The following is a 19,957-nucleotide window of genomic DNA, read 5'->3' as shown; positions in this document are numbered from 1 at the left end:
TGCATGTTTTCCTCCAGGAAAGTGAGGGTGGCAAGCAGGAAGTGAGGGTGGTAAATGCTTGGCATCAGCCGAAGTCCACTGATACAAATCTGGGTACAATAGCGGTAGTCTTTTTTTTTTATTATTTTATTTTTTTTTTTGCACTACCACAGTCACTAACAGAAGTGCCTTGTCTGTCGTTTGGCCAGACTCAGACCTGGGGGAGCTTTATTGCAGGTCGGTGTTTGTGTCGGTCACTCCCGCTGCCGCCGGCCTGGCAGGCGCTTGTGCTGCCTGCGCTTCCCAGGAATGCTGCGGCTTCCCCAAGGCCCCGCGCCTCTTCGGCAGCCGGCGGCGATAGCGCAGCAAAACCGGAGAGTTTCTAACCGTGGAGCTGGGAGGAGGTAAATGCTCAGTAATGTTTTTCATGAGCGTCAGCTCTGGGGCTGTGCATATCAACTATCATAAAATAGGTTTGAAAAGCACCGGGAAGCGTGACATCGCTTTGGCGGAGGATGCGGCTGGCTCTGAAGCCGTAAGTACGGAGGTTGGCAGGCTGGTGGTGGGCAGGAGAGCTGGGCTTGGCACGCGGCTCCCGTGAGGAGTCATCTGGGGGCTGTTTCTTGCCCCTGGCATACGGCCCTATCCCCGTAGGGGTTTCTTTGCTTCCCCTTATTTCCAGCAAATCCGTGGGGACAAGGTGGGATACCAAGGACAATGTTCACCATGTCCATGGTGTGGGTTTTTCCTCAGTATTTCAACAATCTTCCTGCTTATGGTGAGACTCCCTCACTTGGGACAGGTGTGAAATCATGCCTTCACCCATGGGAACATACAACATGCCTAACCCCAAATCTTGGGGTTCTGGCTGGGTTGCTCATCGACACGCAGCTCCTTGTCGCTGCCTCGTATGAGCTCCGGTGCTGGTGGGAGGGAGCGCGGGGGGGAAAGAAAGGCGATGAAGTTGGTGCTAATACCCAGCAACTCCACTGCTTTGCATTCCCCAAGCACTGCCCAGGCCGTGTTCCTGGTGCAGGCAGCCGTGTAGCTTCGCGCTTCAGAGATCTACCTGCTCCCAGCAGGCAGCGAGGGCGGGAGACCGGCTGCCCACAGGGCTAAGACTTGATCCCAAGGCTGGGGAAAGGCAGAGCCTGGGCTGAATTCACCCTGTTCTGACTGTGCAGGGCCCAGAGCGCCTGGTCTGTAATTATTAGAGAAAGCTGTCAGCGTTTCCGTGTTGTGGTGTGCTGTGGCAGCTACAGCCCTGCATCGCTCTCGGATGCAAACAAAACCCGCATCGCCCTGTTGCGACCATCAATGTGTAGGGGGGCAGACACCTTTTGTGGCTGTGTCCGTGAAAACTCCTACGTGTTTCTTCTGGAGCAGTCGGAGCTAATTCAGACCCCGCCAGCGTGGACAAGTGATTTAAATTGTCCTTTCTCAGCACCGCTCCTCCGCGCTTGTGCGTGTCCCCCTGCCACTCTGCAGCGCCGAGGACGGAGGGGAGGATGAGCAGCGGGCCTTGGGCCGAGTTTCCTAGGGGTTTCTCGGGCTTTCTTGCAACCTCAATGTTTAAACCTAATGTCTTGTATTTATTCTAAAATGGCTTTCATCTGATTTCCCTCTCGGTTAACAATTTAGCTGTCACAATCAATAAGGGCGAGGATCCATCCCCGGCCGCCATCAGCTCACGTTACCGTCCTGCAATTACTCCGTGGTGGAACCGCTGCCGGGGCTTTGCTGGGGAATTATCAGGTTACTAATGAAGCCCGGGCAGAGGCGGGCGGCCAGACGCCGCGGCGGTGGGTGCGATCCCCGCTGCCGCACCCGATCCCGCCCCGCGGGGCGCGGGGGGCTCCGGGGCCGCGGCCGGTCCCGGCGGTGCGGGGCGGTGCTGCCCCGCGGCCGGCCCGGCCCGTGCGCCCCGTCGGGGCGGGCAGCGCCCGTGCGGCGGGGCAGGACCGGCCCGGGCTCCCTCCCCCGCCGCCGCCGCCGCAGGTAGCGGGGCCCGGCGGGGCGGGCGGCCCCCGGGGCGCGGCGGGGGGGCGCCGCTTCCTGCCCGGCCCGCGGCCGCCCCCGGCGGGGGAGCGGGGCCGGCGCGGCTCCCCGCCCTTCCTGCCGCGGCCGCGGGACGCGCCGCCCGCGGGCACGGAGCGCGGCGGCGGCGGGCGGAGCGGGGCGCGCCCGCCCCATGCACCGGAGCCATGAGGGCGGGCAGCCCCGGGGCCCGGGCCGCCGCGCCCCGGCCGGCGCCGAGGCGGGCAAGGTGAGCGCCGCCGCCGCCGTCGGGGCCGGGAGCGGGGCCGGGAGCGGGGCCGGGCATCCCGGGGTGGGCGCGGGCCGGTGCCGGGGCCGGGGCCGGAGCCGGAGCCGGTACCGGGGCCGGGGCCGGGGCCGCTCGCTGCCTCCCGCGCCCGAGGGGAGGATTTTCCATCCCGGCGTTTTCTGGGGCATTTTGTGCTCGGCGGAGGGAGAGGGGGAAGAATTTCGATTTTTAATTACTACCATTAAAAAAATCAAATTTGCAATTCTTTGGGTGGCCTGATGGATTCCCTGATTGACAGCCGGAATTGACACTCTGGGTACCTCTTATCTCGGGCATTTACGGCAATTTCTAATTGCAGGTAGTTTGTGGGGTTTTTTCAGCGCTTTGGCTCGCATGGGAACCGAGCGATTACTTCAAGAGGCCCGGGTTAAGTGCAGGCAGGGAGAGAATTCAATCCACATTCAAATTGCTTCATTAAAGAGACGCAGCTTTTGTTGCAAAGGATTTAAATGGCCACTAGAAAGTTCTTATTTATTGTTTTGAGGCGGTTTATATAGGGTGCCCCGCGCTCGCCCGGCGCATGGAGCCGCAGCCTCCCTCTCCCTCTCTCTCCCGCAAGGTGATGCCGCCGGAGCCGCTGCCCAAGGGGAGCGCCCGCTGCCTCGACCCGCACGCCCGCGCCATGGTAAGCGGAGCCGGGGGCTGCGGGGACCCGCCGGGACCCGCCGGGCCGGGGGCTGCGGGGTCGCACCGGGTCGGGGATGCCGGGGGCTGCGGGGACCCGCCGGGCCGGGGATGCCGGGGGCTGCGGGGGGATGCCGGGGGCTGCGGTGACCCGTCGGGACGCTCCGGGCCGGGGCTGCGGGGGATGGCGGGGCCCCGGCTGACGGCCCCGCGGCGGCTCTGCCCGCAGTCGCAGCCCGACGGGGAGCCGCTGCCCGGCGCCCTGGAAAAGGAGGACGCCCGCTCGGCACCCAGCACGCCGTCCACACCGTCCGTCTGCTCCCCGCCATCCTCCTCCTCCTCCACGCCGTCGGCCGGCAAGAACGTCTGCTCCAGCTGCGGGCTGGAGATCCTCGACCGGTACCTGCTCAAGGTGAGCGGCGGCGGCGGGGGGCGGCGGGCGGCGGGGGGCGGCGGGCGGCCCCGGGTCTCAGCCCCTTCTCTGCCGCAGGTGAACAACCTCATCTGGCACGTCCGCTGCCTGGAGTGCTCCGTGTGCCGCACCTCGCTGCGGCAGCAGCACAGCTGCTACATCAAGAACAAGGAGATCTTCTGCAAGATGGACTACTTCAGGTAGGGGAGACGGGCTGGGGGGCAGCTCCGCGCTGAAGCCCCGGCTCCGGGGGGGCTCAGCGTCCCCGCCGGCTGCCGAGGGGCCGGGTCCGCTCCGGTGCCGGCGGGGGGAAGGTTTGAAAAAGCCGCCGGGCTCCCCGGAGCAACCGGGCAGAGAGGCGTCCCCTCGGGGCGCGGGGAGGCAGGGGATTTGGGATGCAGCTGCACCACCTCCCGGAGGGGTTCCTGACCCCCACCCTCGCCTCGCTGCCGGGGTGCCCGTGTCCCCCAGCCGGGGCTGCGCGGCCGCCCCGAGCCCCGGCGCCGGCTCCGCGGGGATTGCGCGGCGGGGAATTGACCCCTCCGCGAAAGGGGAGGCTGGTGGAACGGCACCGCCCCGGCTTCTGCCGGAGGGTAAACGGTCCCTGGCGGTTTTTGGAAACCTCTGTCTGCGACGTAGCATCTCAAATGCCGAAGCGGCCGCGGCGGGAGTGTGTGAAAGAACCGAAACAAATTCCCGGCAGCGCAAGCCCCCGCGGCCGGGCCGGGACTCGCCGCTGCCGTGGGGTTGGGTCCGGACCTGCACCCCCGGGAGCGTGTCCTGCGGGGAGGCAGTTTCTGGCTTCGACAGCCTTTTGGTTATAAACCTTAAATCGCGAATTTTTCCCCCAAAAGAGTGGCATGAGGGGATGGAGGATCCTCAGCTCCTCACTGGGGTTTAACTAAATATCAGAGCTCTGACTTTGCCTGTCTCATGAGGATGAGGGAACACTGTTTCCCCGGGAGGAAGGGCAATCGCGGGCAGGCAATGAGAACGACCCCGGCGAGGGGCGCGGGGGGCTCGGCAGCATCCTCCCGCCGCGGCGGAGCTGGTCGGGGGTGCCTCCGCGGACAAAGGTGCCGCGGGCAGGGCGTGTTCGGGAGGAAAAACCTTTGAGATTTCTCGAGCGTTTTTTATTGTGAGGGTCTCCAAACACTCGCTAACCCGTGGCTCAGCCCCCGGCCCTGCCGGGCTCGGTGCCGCCGCGGGGTGCGCGGCTCCTTGGGTTCCCGGAGGCGGGTACGAGCGGTGCTGGGAGCCGGATCCGTCCCCGCGGCGCTCCGCGTCCTGCCCCGTTATTGTTGTTATTAATTTTTAAACTGCTATTTTTTGGTGATTTCACCGAAATTTCCTTCACTCTCAGCAGAAAGGTTCTGGGAGGTCCGCGGTGCCGTTGTGCTGCTTCGGGGCACTTTCAGCGTTTTTCGTTAATTAACAACCGTTCCGATGCCGTTAATGTTGTTTTTAAGAGCGGACCTTTCCAAAGGCGGTTTTAAAGTAGCGACTGGATCTCTAAATTGCCTTCGAGCAAATACAGCGAATAACATCTGTTAAAAAGAAACCCGCTTGGGCAGAAGCCCCCGAGCAGCTCCCTCCGGCCCGGCGGAGGCAGCGCCCGCCGGGGACCGGGGACGCCAAAGGAAAACTAAAACGAAAATCCCTGAAGGCGCCGCAGGCCGGCCCCGATTCCGGGGCGACTGCTTTGGGGGGCGGGGGGGCTCCCGGGCCGCGCTTCGCACTTGCCTTTTTGCTGAAAAATAGGGGTTGGATTTTTTATTTTTTTGGGAGCGGCGGGAGCGGCAGCGCTCGGAGCCCGGCGGGCGCGGGGCGGCCCCGCTCCCCCCCAGCCCCCGGGTCCGCGGGGCTCGCTGCGACCCTCGACCGAGCCCCGGGCCGGTCCCTCTGCGCAGCGGGCGGGGGTCGCTCCCGCCGCCTCCCGGGGCAGCCGCGGCGGAGCCCGCCGGGTTGAGCCGCGCCGCCGGTGCCGGTCTACGGCCGGGAGCCGCTCGCCAGGGCCGGGGCGGGCTGAGGCAGAAACCCCCCTGCAGCCCGCTGGCAAACCCGGCCCGGGGGCCGCTTGCCCGGCCCCGGCCCCCGGGAGCATCCTGGCCCGCAGCCTGGCAAGCCCAGGACAGCCGGGACCCGGCACTTGGCAAAGGACAAATCTGACTCTTGAGATGGTTTTTTTGTATTTATTATTTGCTGCAGATGAAGCGTGTGTGGGTTTTTTAAAAGCAAAGCAGAAAACCCATCCTAACATGTGCGGGTCTTCGGAGCCAGGGCAGATGGGAAGGGGCGGCGGGATGCGCTCTGCACGGAGCACATGGCGGCTTTTATCGCACCAGCGCTAATTTCCCGGGAGCAGGGGCTGGGGGGCCGTCAGGTGCGGGGCCGTACACGGGCACTGCCCCACTGCCCGACAGCGAGCGTTTTGGCCTGATCTGTCTGACCTTCCCTTCCCCATTCACGTGAGGGGCTGCGTAAGTGCTGGCGCTGCCGCGGTTCCGCGACCTCGTGTGCGTTTTTAAGCAAACGCTGCTGTTTCCTGTGTCTTGTCAAATAATTGCATTTGGCATCCAGGGCTCCAGTGCTTCGAGGAGAACCAAATTAAAATTGGAGCTCATTGAGCAGAACATTGTGTTCCCGGGCGATGTGAGGGCTGCTCACGGCCAAGCTCCCACGGCTGCGGTCACAGGGAGGCCCGACGTGATCCTGGTGTGATTCCCGCAGCGCCCCGCTGTGACCCCCGTGGCTCCCTGCCTCGCTGGGCAGCCCTTGGGCACACGAGTGTGGGGTCGCTGGCCCCGGCGTGTGTCCCTCGGGGCTGGGACAGCAAAAATGCTGTGCCGCAGGTGGGCCAGCGCCTGCAGCCCAGCTGCGGCCCAGGTGGCCTCCGCCGCCCCTCGCCATCGTGCCCTACTGGGACGGTGCTCCTGCTCGAGCAGCACCATGGCTCAGCATGGAGATGGACTCTCTGCGGCAACTTGCTGCTGGTCTGCTGTGCGATTTGGGATGATGTCTGGAAGCTGCAGCTGACTCCGGGGGCTGTGCTAGGGGCAGGCGGGGATGGACAGCAGGGCTCAGGGAGCTGCGGCACCCGGGTACAAGCGGCATGTGAGAGCCAGGACACACCAGGGTGTCCTCCCGCCTCTGCTCTTCCCGCGCCCCAGATGTGGCAGCCACCCCTGGGGGAGCTGGGATGAGTCTCTCTGGGATGAGTCTTTCCTGGTAACGTTGTTGGCAGTTTCCATCTCCCGGTGCTAACTGTAGCGGAGAGCCGGCAGCATCTGCTCACCCGACCACAAACCACGCGTGGCTCCGGTAGATGTTGGTGATGCCCCGAGCTATGCTGCAGTGCTGGCCTTGGGGAAAGCCTCCGGCTCTGCATCTCCTGCTGCAGTGCGGCCCCGTCCCCATCCCCTCCAGGTGGGTGGCAGGAGCCATGGGGAGCCCCTCGCCTGGTGCTCCGCCGCCCCGAGTGGACGGGGCTCTTTGGGTTATTGCTGCCCCGCGAGCTCGGTGAACTAAAGTCTATCTTATTTTTGAGCCGTTATTTCCAGTGGCGACGGGTCGGGGTAGCTGCTCACAGACGTTTTTCTCCCTGTTCCTGTGTCGCTGGCAGTGGTGGTCCCTGCGGTGGTGGTCTCTGTTGGGTGACAGTGGGTGCTCGTGCCTGGCCCTAGCTCAGCCTGGTTTCTGTAAAAGCCGATCGCTGCAGTTGGTGCCAGAGGCAGGTGTTGGCCAAGAGCCGCGGGTGCAGCATCAGCGGTTGCCGGTGCCCGTGCAGCCCCCGTGCCCGCGTCTCGTTGCGAGGCTTGGCCTCTCGCCGGGTGCTGCTCGCACCATGGCTCTGTGGGGACAGCGGCGTCAGCCCCTGCCTGCGCTGGCTGCTGCGGACCCGGGAGCCCCCGTGCCCTCAGCAGCCCCTGCCCCGCTCCCTGGGAACTGCCACCAACCTGGGGGTCCCGCCTGGCCCCAGTGGGACGCCGTGCTGTGGGTCTGGGGCCATCTGGGTGTCTCCCCCAGATCCCAGCTGGTATGTGATGGGGACGTGTGCTCTGTGCCTCAGTTTCCCCTCAGTCCCGGAGGCGCCGGGGCCTGCCTGTCCCCGTGCTGTGCCCCCCGCTCCCCGCAGCAGGCTGTGATCCGAGTGGGGAGCGGCGATTACCACGTGCTATTAGCTCGGTAAGCCTGCCCCTCGTTTGATACCGTTCAGCAAGTACGACTGTTTACATAGCACATTGTTCAAAGTAATTCAATTTACAGGAATGATCTTTACTTCTAAATAAAAAATTAATACAGTTCTTTTGTTTGTGCGTTTATATAAACTAGCTGGCACAAAGTCAGTTTACAATGTTCCCATCTGAAGTAAATTAGTGAAGTCTCTTAGCTAAGTCTCTGTATAATTTCAGCACAGAAATGTCCTCTCTAAGGCAGCCCTTTTTTTTTTTTTTTTGGTCAGCTATGGTCAGGCTGAAAAATTTAAACCTTTCTTTTCCTCCCAAATAGTTTTGCAATTAGTAATTCCAGCACAGGACGGTCTTTCTGCATCTTGCTGAGCCCATGGCGGGCGGCAGCTCTGCGGCGTGGGGTCGGGCACAGGCAGCGTGCGCTGGCAGCGGCGGGCTGACCTGGGCTCCTCCACCGCCCGCCTGCAGCGGCTGGGGCTGCTCTGGCCGACCGAAACCGAGGGGTTTGTGGTGTGGGGCGTCTCCTGCTGCTTGGTGCGATCGTCTCTTCTTGGTGTTTTGCGCCTGTGCTGAGAGATGCTGGAGCTGCTCGGACAGGGGTGGCAGCCGCTCCGCTCCCCGGCCAGCGTGGGGGTCGGGAGCGTGCGGGGCCTGGCTGCGGTGGGGGGCCGGGTGGGAGCCCCCGGGGAGCCCGGGGCAGTGGGTGTGCGGGGAAGCGCAGCGGCTGCGATCAGGGCTGCGTCGGAGCCAGCACCAGCTCTGCGGTGACAGAGGAGATGCTCGCTTCTCCCCTGCTGCTCTTGCTGCTGCTGCTCATTGCATTGATATTTTTTAAGCAGCAGTAATACTAAAATGCAGAAGCCAAAGCAAGGCCGTGCCTGGCCCTGCCTGCGCTGTGGGCAGCAGCTCCCGGCAGGCGCTGGCCCAGGGGCACGGGGCTGCGGGGCCGTGTCTGCTGCTCCTGCTCCCTTGGCCGGCGGCAGCCTGGCAGAAATGGGGTTTTTCAGAAGTCCCCAGCACGGGGACCCTGGCCGTCTTGTTGCCTTTTCGTTGCACTGAGCTACTTTCCAGCGTAACTCACTCAAGCGCAATCATCGTCCTCGCGCAGCGAGGAGACCTCCTCGTAGGAGGAAAAGCAGATGCATGCGTCTGTACGTGTGAGGAGAAAACACATGTTTTGATTTATGGCAAGGGGAGAGAACCGGCTCTGACACAGTTTCCATCCGAGTCTCACACTGGCTGTTATCAAAATAAAAAGCCTACGGGCTTGGAAGCTGATTCACGGCACTGCGTCACCTCAGCCCCTCGGCCACGTCTGGCGCCGCGGGGGCGCGGCAAGTCCCACCCCGCACCGCTGCCCGCACCGCTGCCCGTGCCGCCCTGCCGCAGGGGAACGGCACCAGCGGGGCGGTTTCGCTGCAGCCCTTTCCCCGCGTCAGTGTTGGGGGGTTTGGGCTGGACGGGGCGAGCGATGGGGCTGGCAGCAGCGCCCACACCCCGGCATTGCCTGCCCTCACCCTGCCTGCCCTCACCCTGCCTCTTCTCCTCCCGCAGCCGGTTTGGTACAAAGTGTGCCCGCTGCGGCAGGCAGATCTACGCCAGCGACTGGGTGCGGCGAGCGCGGGGCAACGCCTACCACCTCGCCTGCTTCGCCTGCTTCTCCTGCAAGCGGCAGCTCTCCACCGGCGAGGAGTTCGGTTTGGTGGAGGAGAAGGTCCTGTGCCGGATTCACTACGACACCATGATAGAGAACCTCAAGCGAGCGGCGGAAAACGGTACGCAGCCCCAACGCCACGGTCGCGGCCTCACCCTGGGCTGTCCCTGTCCCCCGTGCTGACCCCCATCACGGGGTGCCGGGGCTGGTCCTGTCATCGCCAAAAGGGGGTGATGGGTGGCCCTGGGAGGAGTTGAGCGTGAGGCCCTGGGCTGGCAGAGGGCTCCTGGGGGTGGCCCGCAGCTCACTGGAGACCTGTGTGCTGTGGGCAATGCTGGGGACAAGCCCCTGGTCCCGCACAGCCCGGCACACCACGTGCAGTGAGTGAGGAAGCCACTGGGATTTTGAGGCTGTGAGTCATAAATCTAGAAGGTGGGAAAGCTGGCGATCTGACAAAACCTTCCCATCATTTTCCACCCGCCCTGCCTGCCCGGGGACGTGCCGCTCCCAGCTGGACCGCACCGCGTGCTGCCGTCCCTGCCGCAGCACACCGTGAGCAGCCGGCCAGCCTCTGCTTTCCCAATCAAATCCTGCTTCCACTGGGGCCGGGCTGGTGACACCGAGGTCACGCAGCGCAGCACCCCCGTCCCCTTAGGCACAGCCCAGCCCCATCCTCCTGCGTGGCAGCGGGCAGAGAGATGCTCGGAGGAATGAATCGGTGGGGTTAGTCCGACAGGGTGCATGGGAAGGCCAGGGAGTGCCGGGGCTGCCCTGCATTGGAAAGCACCTGAGATATGTTGATACGGCAGCGATCGCAGCTCGGGGGAGCAGGCAGCCTCCTGGGCTCGGTGCCGCGGGAGCTTGGCCGTGCCCGGGGCAGGAGGGAGCCCGGCTGGTCCTGCCCCGCTGGCTCGTGCCTGCGGGGAGCGATGGCTGCGGCGTCTGCGAGCTGTTTGCTTTTATCACATGGGTGCTACACCAGGCAAGGGGAGGCCGCCCAGGGACGCTGTGCAGCCGCAGAGTCACCGAGAGAAGTGCCCAGGGCCGCCTTCCCACGGGCCCCCGCACCCAAGACCCTCCCGGGGTTGGGGCTGCGCTGGGGCATCGCCCCTGGCCGGGAGCGGGGCTCCAGCCCTCTGTGCCCCTCGCTGGCGCTTGGTGGGCACAGGGAGGCAAACGCCGTGTCCTGGCCCGTGCAGCATGTGGAAACCATTAACAACCTGATGTGAAAATAGTCAGTGTTTCTGTTTACAGTGTTTGAGTAAAGGATGAAAACAGAGTGCCCGATCGGGCGGGGAGGGTCCCGGCTCAAGACGCGGCTTGTGGCGTTTTGGTCCATATGGCTGGCTGCTGCGGAGGCGCGAGCGAGGCAGCGGGGAGCAGGAATGGAGAGGGAGAAGCTGCGTGGCCTGGAGGAGCAGGCTGGTGCGAGGAGGGCAGGGTCTGGCCCTGGGGGATCCCACAGAGCTGTACCCCAGCTGAGGGCTGGGGCGGTGGGTTTGCCACTGCTCGTAGGGTCCTGCTGGTGTGAGCTGAGCCCCAAGGTGTCGGGGCAATGCTGGGGCACATGGCGAGTGTCCCGCGTGGGTACCTGCGTCCAAGTGACCCCTGGTTTTGAGAAGGGGATGGGATCGCTTTGGAGAGCTGCAATTGCTCCGGAGTTGGAGGGCCATGCTTCCCCCTCCAGTAATTACCCAGCAATTTCTTCTGCACATGAGGTTTTACATACAAGAAAAATAAACAGATGTTGCTGAAGTCAGAGTCCCATTCATCATCCTAAAAGAACAAGTCAAACTATATGAGAAAGTCCTTCAACTCAAGCCAAGACAATCACAGCCCAGTCCAGCTTGCAGAGCGAGCGCCGGGTTGTGCAGGCGCATCCTGGGAGCGGGGCGAGCGCCAGCCCCGCTCAGGCATCCTCCCTCATCCATCACTCGTCGGTGCTTCACCCGCACCGCCGAGAGCAGCCGGGCCGGGCACGGCACGGGCTGCAGCGGGGATCCCGGCAAGGAATGAGGACCCCGGCTCTGGCCACCCTCCCCGCAGGCTCCATAGCTGTGCGAGCACGGCTGGGCTCGCCCCAACGCTGTGCTTGGCAAGTGGGTGGACAGTCCCCCCCGCGGCACGTCTCCCTTAGTGTGGTTGCTGCTCAGAGCGTGGGCACCCCGAGGCCATGGGGACGGCACTGCTCCTGCTGCTGCCCCGGGAGCCAGGAGGAGGAGGTCGGGGTGCCGGGAGGATTTGGGGAAAGGAAGCAAAGGGCCCATTGAAACGCTCTGAGCAAATGAAACGACTGATGGAGACAGCGCCCGCAGGGGAAGACGGGGTCATGGGGAGCAGCATGGGGCAGGAGTGATGGATGTCGGTGAGGCCGGTGGAGGCAGGGTGCCCTTCTGAGCCGCTCACTGGAGGACACGGCCAAGTGGTCACCGCGAGCCAGGGGCCAGCGAGACATCACCTCGAAATCCATCTTCCTGCTGCCATTTCCCCGTCCCTCATTTCCCGCACCTTCCACCAACTTGCTGCATTTTTCTTAATTCAACGGTAAACTCCTCGGGGCTGGAGGTGTCTCCTGGAGGGGCTCAGCAGCCGGGGCAGCTCCCGAGCAGCAGTGCTGGCTCTGCTCTTTCTGCTACTGCTCGCAGCAAGGGATGCGGCGGGTGCCCCACGCCGCGATGCCAGGCGTGTTGTCCCCCGGTCGAGCGGCCGTGGCACGTGGGAGAGACACGCAGGTGGGCAGTTTCTGACCTGTGCTGCACGGGGCTTCTCTCTCGTAGGCAACGGGATCACGCTGGAGGGGGCTGTGCCCTCGGAGCAGGACAGCCAGCCGAAGCCGGCCAAGAGGGCCCGCACCTCCTTCACCGCCGAGCAGCTGCAGGTAGCGGGGCTGGGCCGGGGGGGCCGGAGGGGCCGCAGCTCCCCGGCCTCATCCTGACCCCCTCTCTCCTCTCCTCTCCCCTCCAGGTCATGCAGGCACAGTTTGCTCAGGACAACAACCCCGACGCACAAACGCTTCAGAAGCTGGCGGACATGACGGGGCTGAGTCGGAGAGTCATTCAGGTGAGGGGCAGCCAGGGGCGGGCAGGGTGCGGGCACCATCGGCCGAGCAGCCCCGAGCAGGGCTGAGGAAAGGGGCAGGGGGTGCACCAAAAGGCTGGTGCTAGACAGGGCTCACGTCCCCGTAGCCCCTCGCTCCTGCACATCGACCCCAGGACTTGCAGCATCCAACAGCTTCGTGCTGCCTCACTGGCGTGTCGGCTTCACCAGGTCCCGTAGCGATGCCAGCACCGTCCTTCCTCTATCTCGCTTGTGGGTTTTCTATTTGTTTTTCCCTCTTATGATGCAATGAAAAAAAAAACCCACATAGTCCCAGCCAGTCCCAATAAATCACAGGGTGGGAAAACTGCCCTGGAGCTCAACGGGCGCGGGCAGCGTGGGCGCTTCCCCGGCAGCCAGCAGCCGTCCCCGCCGGGAGCAGGCAAAGTCAGCTGCTTTGGGAAGCGTTGGGACTGAGAAGCTTAAAGAAAAAGGGGTTGTGCAGCCCCAGGGCAAGCAGTGGCAGGAAAGTCCCTGTGCTTGAGCTGCTCGGGAGGAGGGAGAGCGGTGCTGTAGGGACGGAGGGAAATGTCCCCGCTGCAGCTCCCAGCTTGCCGTCCCCATAGGCAGCCCAGCTTTGCCCCTCGGTGACATTTATACTCTTCACTTTAATGTTCTGCTGACATACTTTCTGCATACAATAAAAACACGAGTGATTAAAATAAATTTGGAGCTTTCATCCAGGATTGTTTTGCCAATGACACATTTAAATTTCGTGTCTGTGAAAATCTGGCTCGAGCCTCAGTTATTGAGATTCTTCATTTAGCTAAAGATCAAGCAGTCTGCACACTGGGCTATTTTTTATGTGGATATTTTTTAAAGGCGCTTTGAACAGGAAACAATTTGTCAAAAGCTTACGACTGTTTCCTTCTCTGTGGTCCAGTGTGCGCGGCCTCAGAGAGGTTTGCTTTGCTCAGCCTTGGAGAAGGTTTTTACTCCCAGCTATCTTTCAAAAATTAAAGCATAAGAAAGAAATCATCACATTAGCATAACCCCCCCTCCATCATGTTTTAACTGTAGGTTGTAATCCTCTAACTGTTCCTTTAATTAGAAGCAGTGAGATATGGTCAGAGGGCTCATACCTGCTGCTCAGCAATAGGGCTGTATCCCACAGTACCCTCTTTTCTCAGCTTTAATGTTCTGCTGATGTGGTTTTTGAATACGATAAACCGCAAGTGATTAAAACAATATTGCTTTCATCATCCCTAAAGTCACATCTCCTAGTCTAAGCTTTTACTGGGTTTTGTCTCCCCTTGCCTCTTGCCTTGCCAATGCTCACGCATTTCCCAGCTGATCTCAGCCATGCTTTTAGGCCAGGCTAGTGGGGCTGAAGGTTAAAATCTAAATAAGACCTTGAAGGGTGCTCCCATCATTTGTCGTGGAAGCCATGTAGGGACAAGGCTTTCTGCCTGCAGGGATGGATGAACCCAGCCAAAGCTCGGCTACGGGGGGTGCTTCTGCCTGGCCGCTCCCCCGGCTGGTTTGGTGCTGTTACCAAGGGCTTTCACAGCCCTTCGAGCTCAGGGAGCTGCTTGCCGTTAAAATTATTTTAGTGTGGAAGGGAATAGTGTGATCGTTAATGTGAGTTTCTGCATCACCCAGTCAGGGTGGTTCAGTCAGTGACTCCTGCGACAAGCCTGAAAGTTTTAATTACCCTAGAAAAGAACGGTGTTGGTTTTGACCAAGACAAATTAATAGTAGTGATGCCACTTTGGGCACCCTAGTATCTGTACTGTTTTGAGACAAAACTCTTGCTCTGGTGTAAAACAAAGCTATGGAAGCCGGTGGAATGCTGGTGAGGTATTTCAGCGCGCAGATTTCTTAATTTGATTACTTTTTTTAAAGTATTTGGAAGAGACACTCATCACAGGGTCTTGGTGAAGGACCACGCTTCATCCAATTGTCTCTCCATTGACACAAGGTTTGCTGCTTTTGTTTCAGGTTTGGTTTCAAAACTGCAGAGCCCGCCATAAAAAACACACCCCCCAGCACACAGTGCCGCCCTCGGGAGCCCCCCCGTCCCGCATCCCTTCTTCGCTCTCCGACGACATTCACTACTCGCCCTTCAGCAGCCCGGAGCGGGCCCGGATGGTGACGCTGCACGGATACATAGAAAGTAAGTGCCGGCTGGCAGGGCTCCGGCAGCGGGGTGCTCGGGGACGGCAGGGAGTGGGGTGCTCCCCGGGAGCAGGCGGTGGCACCACGGCACAGAGCGCTGTCAAAAACGCCCTTGTACTGCGGGTGCACGGCTGGTGCACGCGCTCCTCCTCCTCCTCATGGTCTGATGAACTTTGTCTTTGGGATTTTCTGAAGGGCCGTTTGCGGGGAAGCCCCAGGTGAGAGAAGGAGGGGAGAGGGGGCTGCTGCCGCCTCTTTCCCTCCATACCTCAACCCCAGGAAAGTCACTGCTGGGGTTTTACCTGACTGGTCCTTGGCCCTCCTTGTGTGTTCTTTGTCGTGGAGAAAAGGCGTGAATGTGCCCTGTTGAGCTCGGTGGTCAGGTGGTCTCCTTCCTGCTCACAAGATCAGAGCTGCTTTCTCTAGCAGTTGCCACTGCTGGTGAATCATTTGCGAGTGGCGGGCAGCTTTGGTCATGCCTGGACGGAGGTTTTGGCTCCGTGACTCTTGTGAGGCTTCTCTCCCCCTTTGTCCACGTGGCTGTAGTAAAACGTGGCCCCTGCTGCGCCTCCGCCTGACCCACGGGGCACCTCTTCTTCCGCGCGTGTCCCGAGCTGCTCCCTGGTGGAAGCCTGACCGTGCCGGTTGCAGGGCGTGTGTTGTTTGTAGTAACAGAGGCTGAAGCCTCTTCTCATCCACAGGTCAGGTACAGTGTGGACAAGTGCACTGTAGACTTCCCTACACTGCTCCACCAGTGCACCTCAAAGCAGACATGGAAGGACCACTATCTAATAGGGGTGAGAAGGTAATTGTAGTCCCTGTTTCAGGCTTTGGGGCCAAACCTCAACCGTAGCAAAGATTTTTGTGTAACATCATTGCCACTGCCGTCTCTTGTCAGCATCACTGCTTCTCCATGATCTCCGGCAGCTGCCGCCCACTCATGTGTCTTTTCTTCATTTTGATGACCCTAGATCGAGGTACCAACTGTCGGTCAAAACGGCATCACTTTGTTCGTCACTAAATACCCCTCGTTGTGATGGGCTGGGATGCTGTGCCTGCATTCACTGAAGGCTTCTGACATCCTCCTGCCTGAACTCCTCTCTCCGGGTTCTCCCTTCCCGTGTGCAGTGAGCTCCGTTCTCCTGCACCGTTCCTCAGCTGTCTGCATGCGTTGTCGGTGCAAACAGCAACTGGCTGTCAACAGTGAAGCAGGGGGGACCTTTAGCATGTGCTGATTTTCCAGTTTTCCATGAGTTAATAAGAAAAATTCATTTCTCGGGGATTCCAGTATTGCTTAAAAAAATAACAACTGGCTGTTACAATATCTGAAGTAGGAATGTTATTTCACAATCTCTGGCTAGGAAACAATATTGCATATTGATATTTTTCTGTTCAGCACTTAAAGTAGCTGTCTGTTCTAACACACAGCTTATTTGGGGGCGAGACTTCTGAAACATGCTTAGTCTCATAAGATTTTATTTAGGATCCCAATTTTGAGGAAACACTGAGCCTTTGGCAACTCTTACTGGTTTTAGCTTTCGTCTTTACGGTTAGAAGTTCTCCGCACCTCTTTTCAAATCTCTCTCTATTCAGTGCAGCAACGGTAGCTTATTGAGCTCTGTTTCGATAAGCACAAGCAGGAGCAGAGCAAAGTTACTTTTTCAGTCTAAATGCTACCATTTTGTTGTGATAGCTGCACAGCAAGCTGGAGAGTTTTCAGAAAATATTGTACAGTTCTGGAGCTGTCATTCAGAGAAACTTCACTGCAGCGAGTAGTTCCTGTGCTTTACATGCAATTATTTGCTCGCAGCTGTTCAGAACTGGGTTCTCAGGACATTGTTCCAAACAATCACTCGCATATTTATTCCTGAAATCTGAAGCAGCTTCTTTTTCCACATCCAAAATTTTTTAAAAGCAGTGATAGCTGAGGTCCTGGGAAAACACATGTAAACGCTAAGTCTCTGTTTCCCTCTGCACGTGGGGCACACACGGGGTACCCAGCGCAGTGGCTGTGGGAGAACAGAGTTGTGACCAGCTCAGCGGCTCCTTCCCCTGACCGACGGCAAGGACAGACACTGTATTTGCAGAGCAGCGAGGTGTAGTGGTTTGAGGGAAGCCTGTGGCCATTAGCAAGTGAGGCGGATAGAGTACGGACCGTTGGCAATGGTCTTCATCTTTCTTGGTAGCTGCCGTATCACAGAGCAAACAAATACTGGTTTCAGTGTGCTGCCCAGTATGATACAGTTTCACAGAGGCGCACCTCTCTCTCAGGCCGTGTGCTGCCCCAGTCCCGCTACCTCTGCCCGTGCCTTCCCCGGCCGGCTCCGCTCCCTGGGCAGGGCTGGCGGCTCCCGGGCAGACCGTGGTTCCAGAGAGGGTTTTGTCCATGGGGAAGCGGCAGCGGGGCACATGTCTGTTCTGTTGGTGCCTGAAAACACATTTCCACTGCGAGGGCTGTCTGTCTCTGAAAGCAGCTAACACTCGGTTCCCGTTTTTCCACTAGGTCATCCTCTTTCAGTACTGACTGCGCGAACTCTTCCTCATCTGCCCATGGCGCTACCAGCACCACTGCCCCTCAGCCGCTGAAACACAGCGTCCAGCCCAAGGCAACTGTTATCAGTCATGCGGGAGAAACTCAGATCCAGCACTCTGTTATTTCCATTGACCAGCACCTAACATCCACTATTATTTCTCCAGCGACACTCTCTGTTTGTGTGTGTTGAGTGCAGAGTTACATTTTTCACTTGTTTCTTGTGGACTTGTAGGATGGCCGTGAGTCTCTCCAAGGCAATGCCAGACACAGTCAAAATTAGTGACTCTACTGTGCTTGCAAATCTTGCTCCCAAACCCATGGGAATATGAACAAACCAGAACATGCCGAGTCTCAGGGGGGTCGATGATCACCTCTGAACATAAAGGAAGGAGGAATTTACGTGGTTTGGCCTGATTCTCTTTTTGCACCAGTGAAGCGCTGTCGGTTCCCGGACATCCCTCCTTATTTCCACTTGCACGTGTGAAATCTGAAATGGGCTTTTTTGGCTCAGCAACTCGATATATACACAGACCTTCCTGAGCCAAACTCGCGGGTAGCTGAGACTCCACTAAGTGGAAAACACGATGCCAGCTGGAAATAGGCAGTTTTTCTTCCTCCTCAAAGTGCTTTAGAATCACATGTCCTTTGATCACTCTAAGGTAAGTAAATCTTAGTGTTTTTTCCCCCCGTTTTATAGGAGGGGAAACCGAGATGTCCTGAACTGAGAGGAACCATGGGGGTTGGTGGCAGAGCCAGGTTTAGCACTCTGAAGCTTTCGATTGATGACTTGTTCTTAGAGCACTGAATATCTCTCTCCTCTCACAGCCATCTGCCAAATCTTCTTTGTTTTTTTATTTTTCACTCTTGTTCTGTATTAACAAGCTACTTTATTTCCTTGGAGTCATACTGGATCACAAATGGGTGATTTCAGAATGTATCTACACAAAACTCTCAGACACTCCATGCTCTGGGACTGGGAAACCCTCAATGGAAGCTGACCCTAAATGTGTAGAAATGTTCTGCCCTGGTGTGGACCCAAGTTCAGTCAGTGGAAGCAGGGGGGTAGAAACCAGAGACCAGTTAACAAGGCGAAAACAGCAGTGAGGCCAGCAGGAGCGGTCGCTAGCTGAGTGGACAGCAACGTGATGGCATATTCCTTTATCTGGCAGCGTCGCTCCGAGTCCCTCTGCCCTCCTGTTGTTCTCCCTTGCTGGAGTACGGCTGTTGCTCCTGCCAAGTCCTCGGACGAAGGCACAGCCCAGGAGGACTGCTGTCGGCGGGGCAGGCACCGCAGTGCTCATTGCAACAGCAAAGGAAGTGCTCAGCAGTCTGGCCCCAAATCAGGAAAAAAACTCCGAAATGATCCTTCATTGACGGTAATAACAAAAAGTAAACAAGTAACCTTTGCCAGCCCTTCTCAGTTTGCACCGAGCCAAGAGCAGGTCTGTAATGAAACCTCTCTCCACGCAAGCACACGGGTCTGTCTTGCTGCTAAGTGTCTGTGAGGCCACATTTCCAAGAATGTGAAAGCCTACTATGAGCCACAGTTAGTGCGTAATATGACCGAAATGTGCCTGAGGAGCAGAAGACAGGACTCCATCCGTTACGTAACTTGTTTTTAATTCGAACTGTAGATCAATGTGTTTTTCTGCCTGGGAGATCCTGGATCAATCTCCAACATGGGCCAGGTGGGCAGCCATCCCACTGGTTTGGCCAGCCTGTATTGCACACACGGCAAGCCTTCTCCTGGCCGTGCCCCCGAGCTCCGTGTGACACCGATGGCCGGACACGCGGCTCCAGCTAACTGCGAGGCACGCTCGCTGCTCTGACCGCGCACGGAATGGCGTAAGGAGATGCAGATGTCTGCTGAGGTAGCCACCAAGATCTCTTGGTTTGAGAAGTAACTGAGTACAAGCATGCATTGATATTTGTTGGAACAAATATATATATACACACACCCCCTCTGTGTGTGTATATATATTAAAAAAAATTCAGAGAGAGAGTGAGTGATGGTAATGCCTTGGACAGTTAGGCCAGTATTCTGCCTATTTGCAGCCAGCAGCTAGCAGCTCTATCCCCAATTTAAAATAACATTTGAAAGGAGAGAGGAAATTAAGTCCGCAAAGTATTATTGTCACCTCCTGACGTGCGAATACCCATTTCCAGTGTGTAGCCAGTGACAAGGCACTCCCGCCCGCCTGACCTGACTGGAACCACGGCTGCAGAAGCGTCCCCTCGGGGAGGGGACGGTCACAAGTTGCACTCCTCGCAGTCGCTTTTCTCCTTGTCTGTAGCAATGAGCGCAGGACGGGCGTTCCCTTTGTTGGCCGTTGGAGCATTTGTAACCGCGCGGTTGAAGTGGGTTGCTGTGTCCACACGCAATAGCCTTGAGACGCTGGTGGCAGTCGCCAGGGTCACCGGGGCCTGACTTTCTTCTCCATTTGTGCTCGCGCATCCTAATGACCGTTTAGTTGTGGAATTAGTGCCATAAACGAGTGGGTAGCTATTTCATTTAAGACTGAAGGAGAGACTTCAGGCTGTAACTTGACCTGACATCCCACAGTACTTGAGATTTCCACAACTGTTTTGTTGAGGGAGAAAATGGTTTGATGCATTTCTCTTCTGTCTCGGCAGTGCAATGAAAGGGAACCTATTAAATACGTATCTGCTAAATATCAACTTAGTTACTGATCAAAACCCCCCACTTGTGAAATGTACTGTATATCAACCTTTTTGTAACTGATACCACTGACAGGACCGGAGTGCAAAGCAGGGGGCCAGGGGAGCGTGGGTGCTTCTCTCCAGTGGAAGTGGACTCGCCACTGCCCGTGGGGCGAACTGCCCCGCACAGACTGTGCGCCGGGGCACTTTCCCCCATAAGTAGCCAGGAGCAGCTTTGCTAATTCAGAAATCAGGCTCTGTTTATATTAAGCCCAAATTGTTTGCAAAAACTGGAAGCGATTCAGCTTGTGCAGTTTTAGAGCTAATTATGTGTATGGAAAATATTCAACTGTACCAAGAATGT

General features: G+C 58.8%; 1 protein-coding gene across 2 annotated transcripts; it reads left to right on the top strand.

The window, feature by feature from the left end:
- Nucleotides 1-2,170: 2,170 nt before the first annotated feature.
- Nucleotides 2,171-16,995, top strand: LHX6 (LIM homeobox 6). Of its 2 annotated transcripts, none has more exons than XM_075170799.1 (10): nucleotides 2,171-2,245; nucleotides 2,790-2,930; nucleotides 3,159-3,341; nucleotides 3,420-3,541; nucleotides 9,086-9,306; nucleotides 11,963-12,063; nucleotides 12,150-12,245; nucleotides 14,223-14,397; nucleotides 15,101-15,204; nucleotides 16,903-16,995. In XM_075170799.1, the coding sequence occupies exons 1-10, from the start codon at nucleotides 2,171-2,173 to the stop codon at nucleotides 16,921-16,923; spliced, it is 1,239 nt and encodes a 412-aa protein (XP_075026900.1). In that variant the 3' UTR covers nucleotides 16,924-16,995. The 2 variants fall into 2 exon arrangements, with proteins under 2 accessions (XP_075026900.1, XP_075026899.1); XM_075170798.1 differs by having other exon boundaries at nucleotides 2,171-2,281.
- Nucleotides 16,996-19,957: the final 2,962 nt, after the last annotated feature.

This window comes from Calonectris borealis, chromosome 21, assembly GCF_964195595.1.
Source record: "Calonectris borealis chromosome 21, bCalBor7.hap1.2, whole genome shotgun sequence".
Taxonomy (NCBI): domain Eukaryota; kingdom Metazoa; phylum Chordata; class Aves; order Procellariiformes; family Procellariidae; genus Calonectris; species Calonectris borealis.
Note: the sequence above shows the minus strand (reverse complement) of the source record. Positions and strands in the feature narration are given on the sequence as shown.

Coding starts and splice junctions, on each gene's coding strand:
- LHX6 (XM_075170798.1), top strand. CDS start 2,171: ATGCACCGGAGCCATGAGGGCGGGCAGCCCCGGGGCCCGGGCCGCCGC. Junction 3,342..3,419: donor TCGACCGGTACCTGCTCAAG/GTGAGCGGCGGC, acceptor TCTCTGCCGCAG/GTGAACAACCTCATCTGGCA. Junction 14,398..15,100: donor GCTGCACGGATACATAGAAA/GTAAGTGCCGGC, acceptor TCTCATCCACAG/GTCAGGTACAGTGTGGACAA.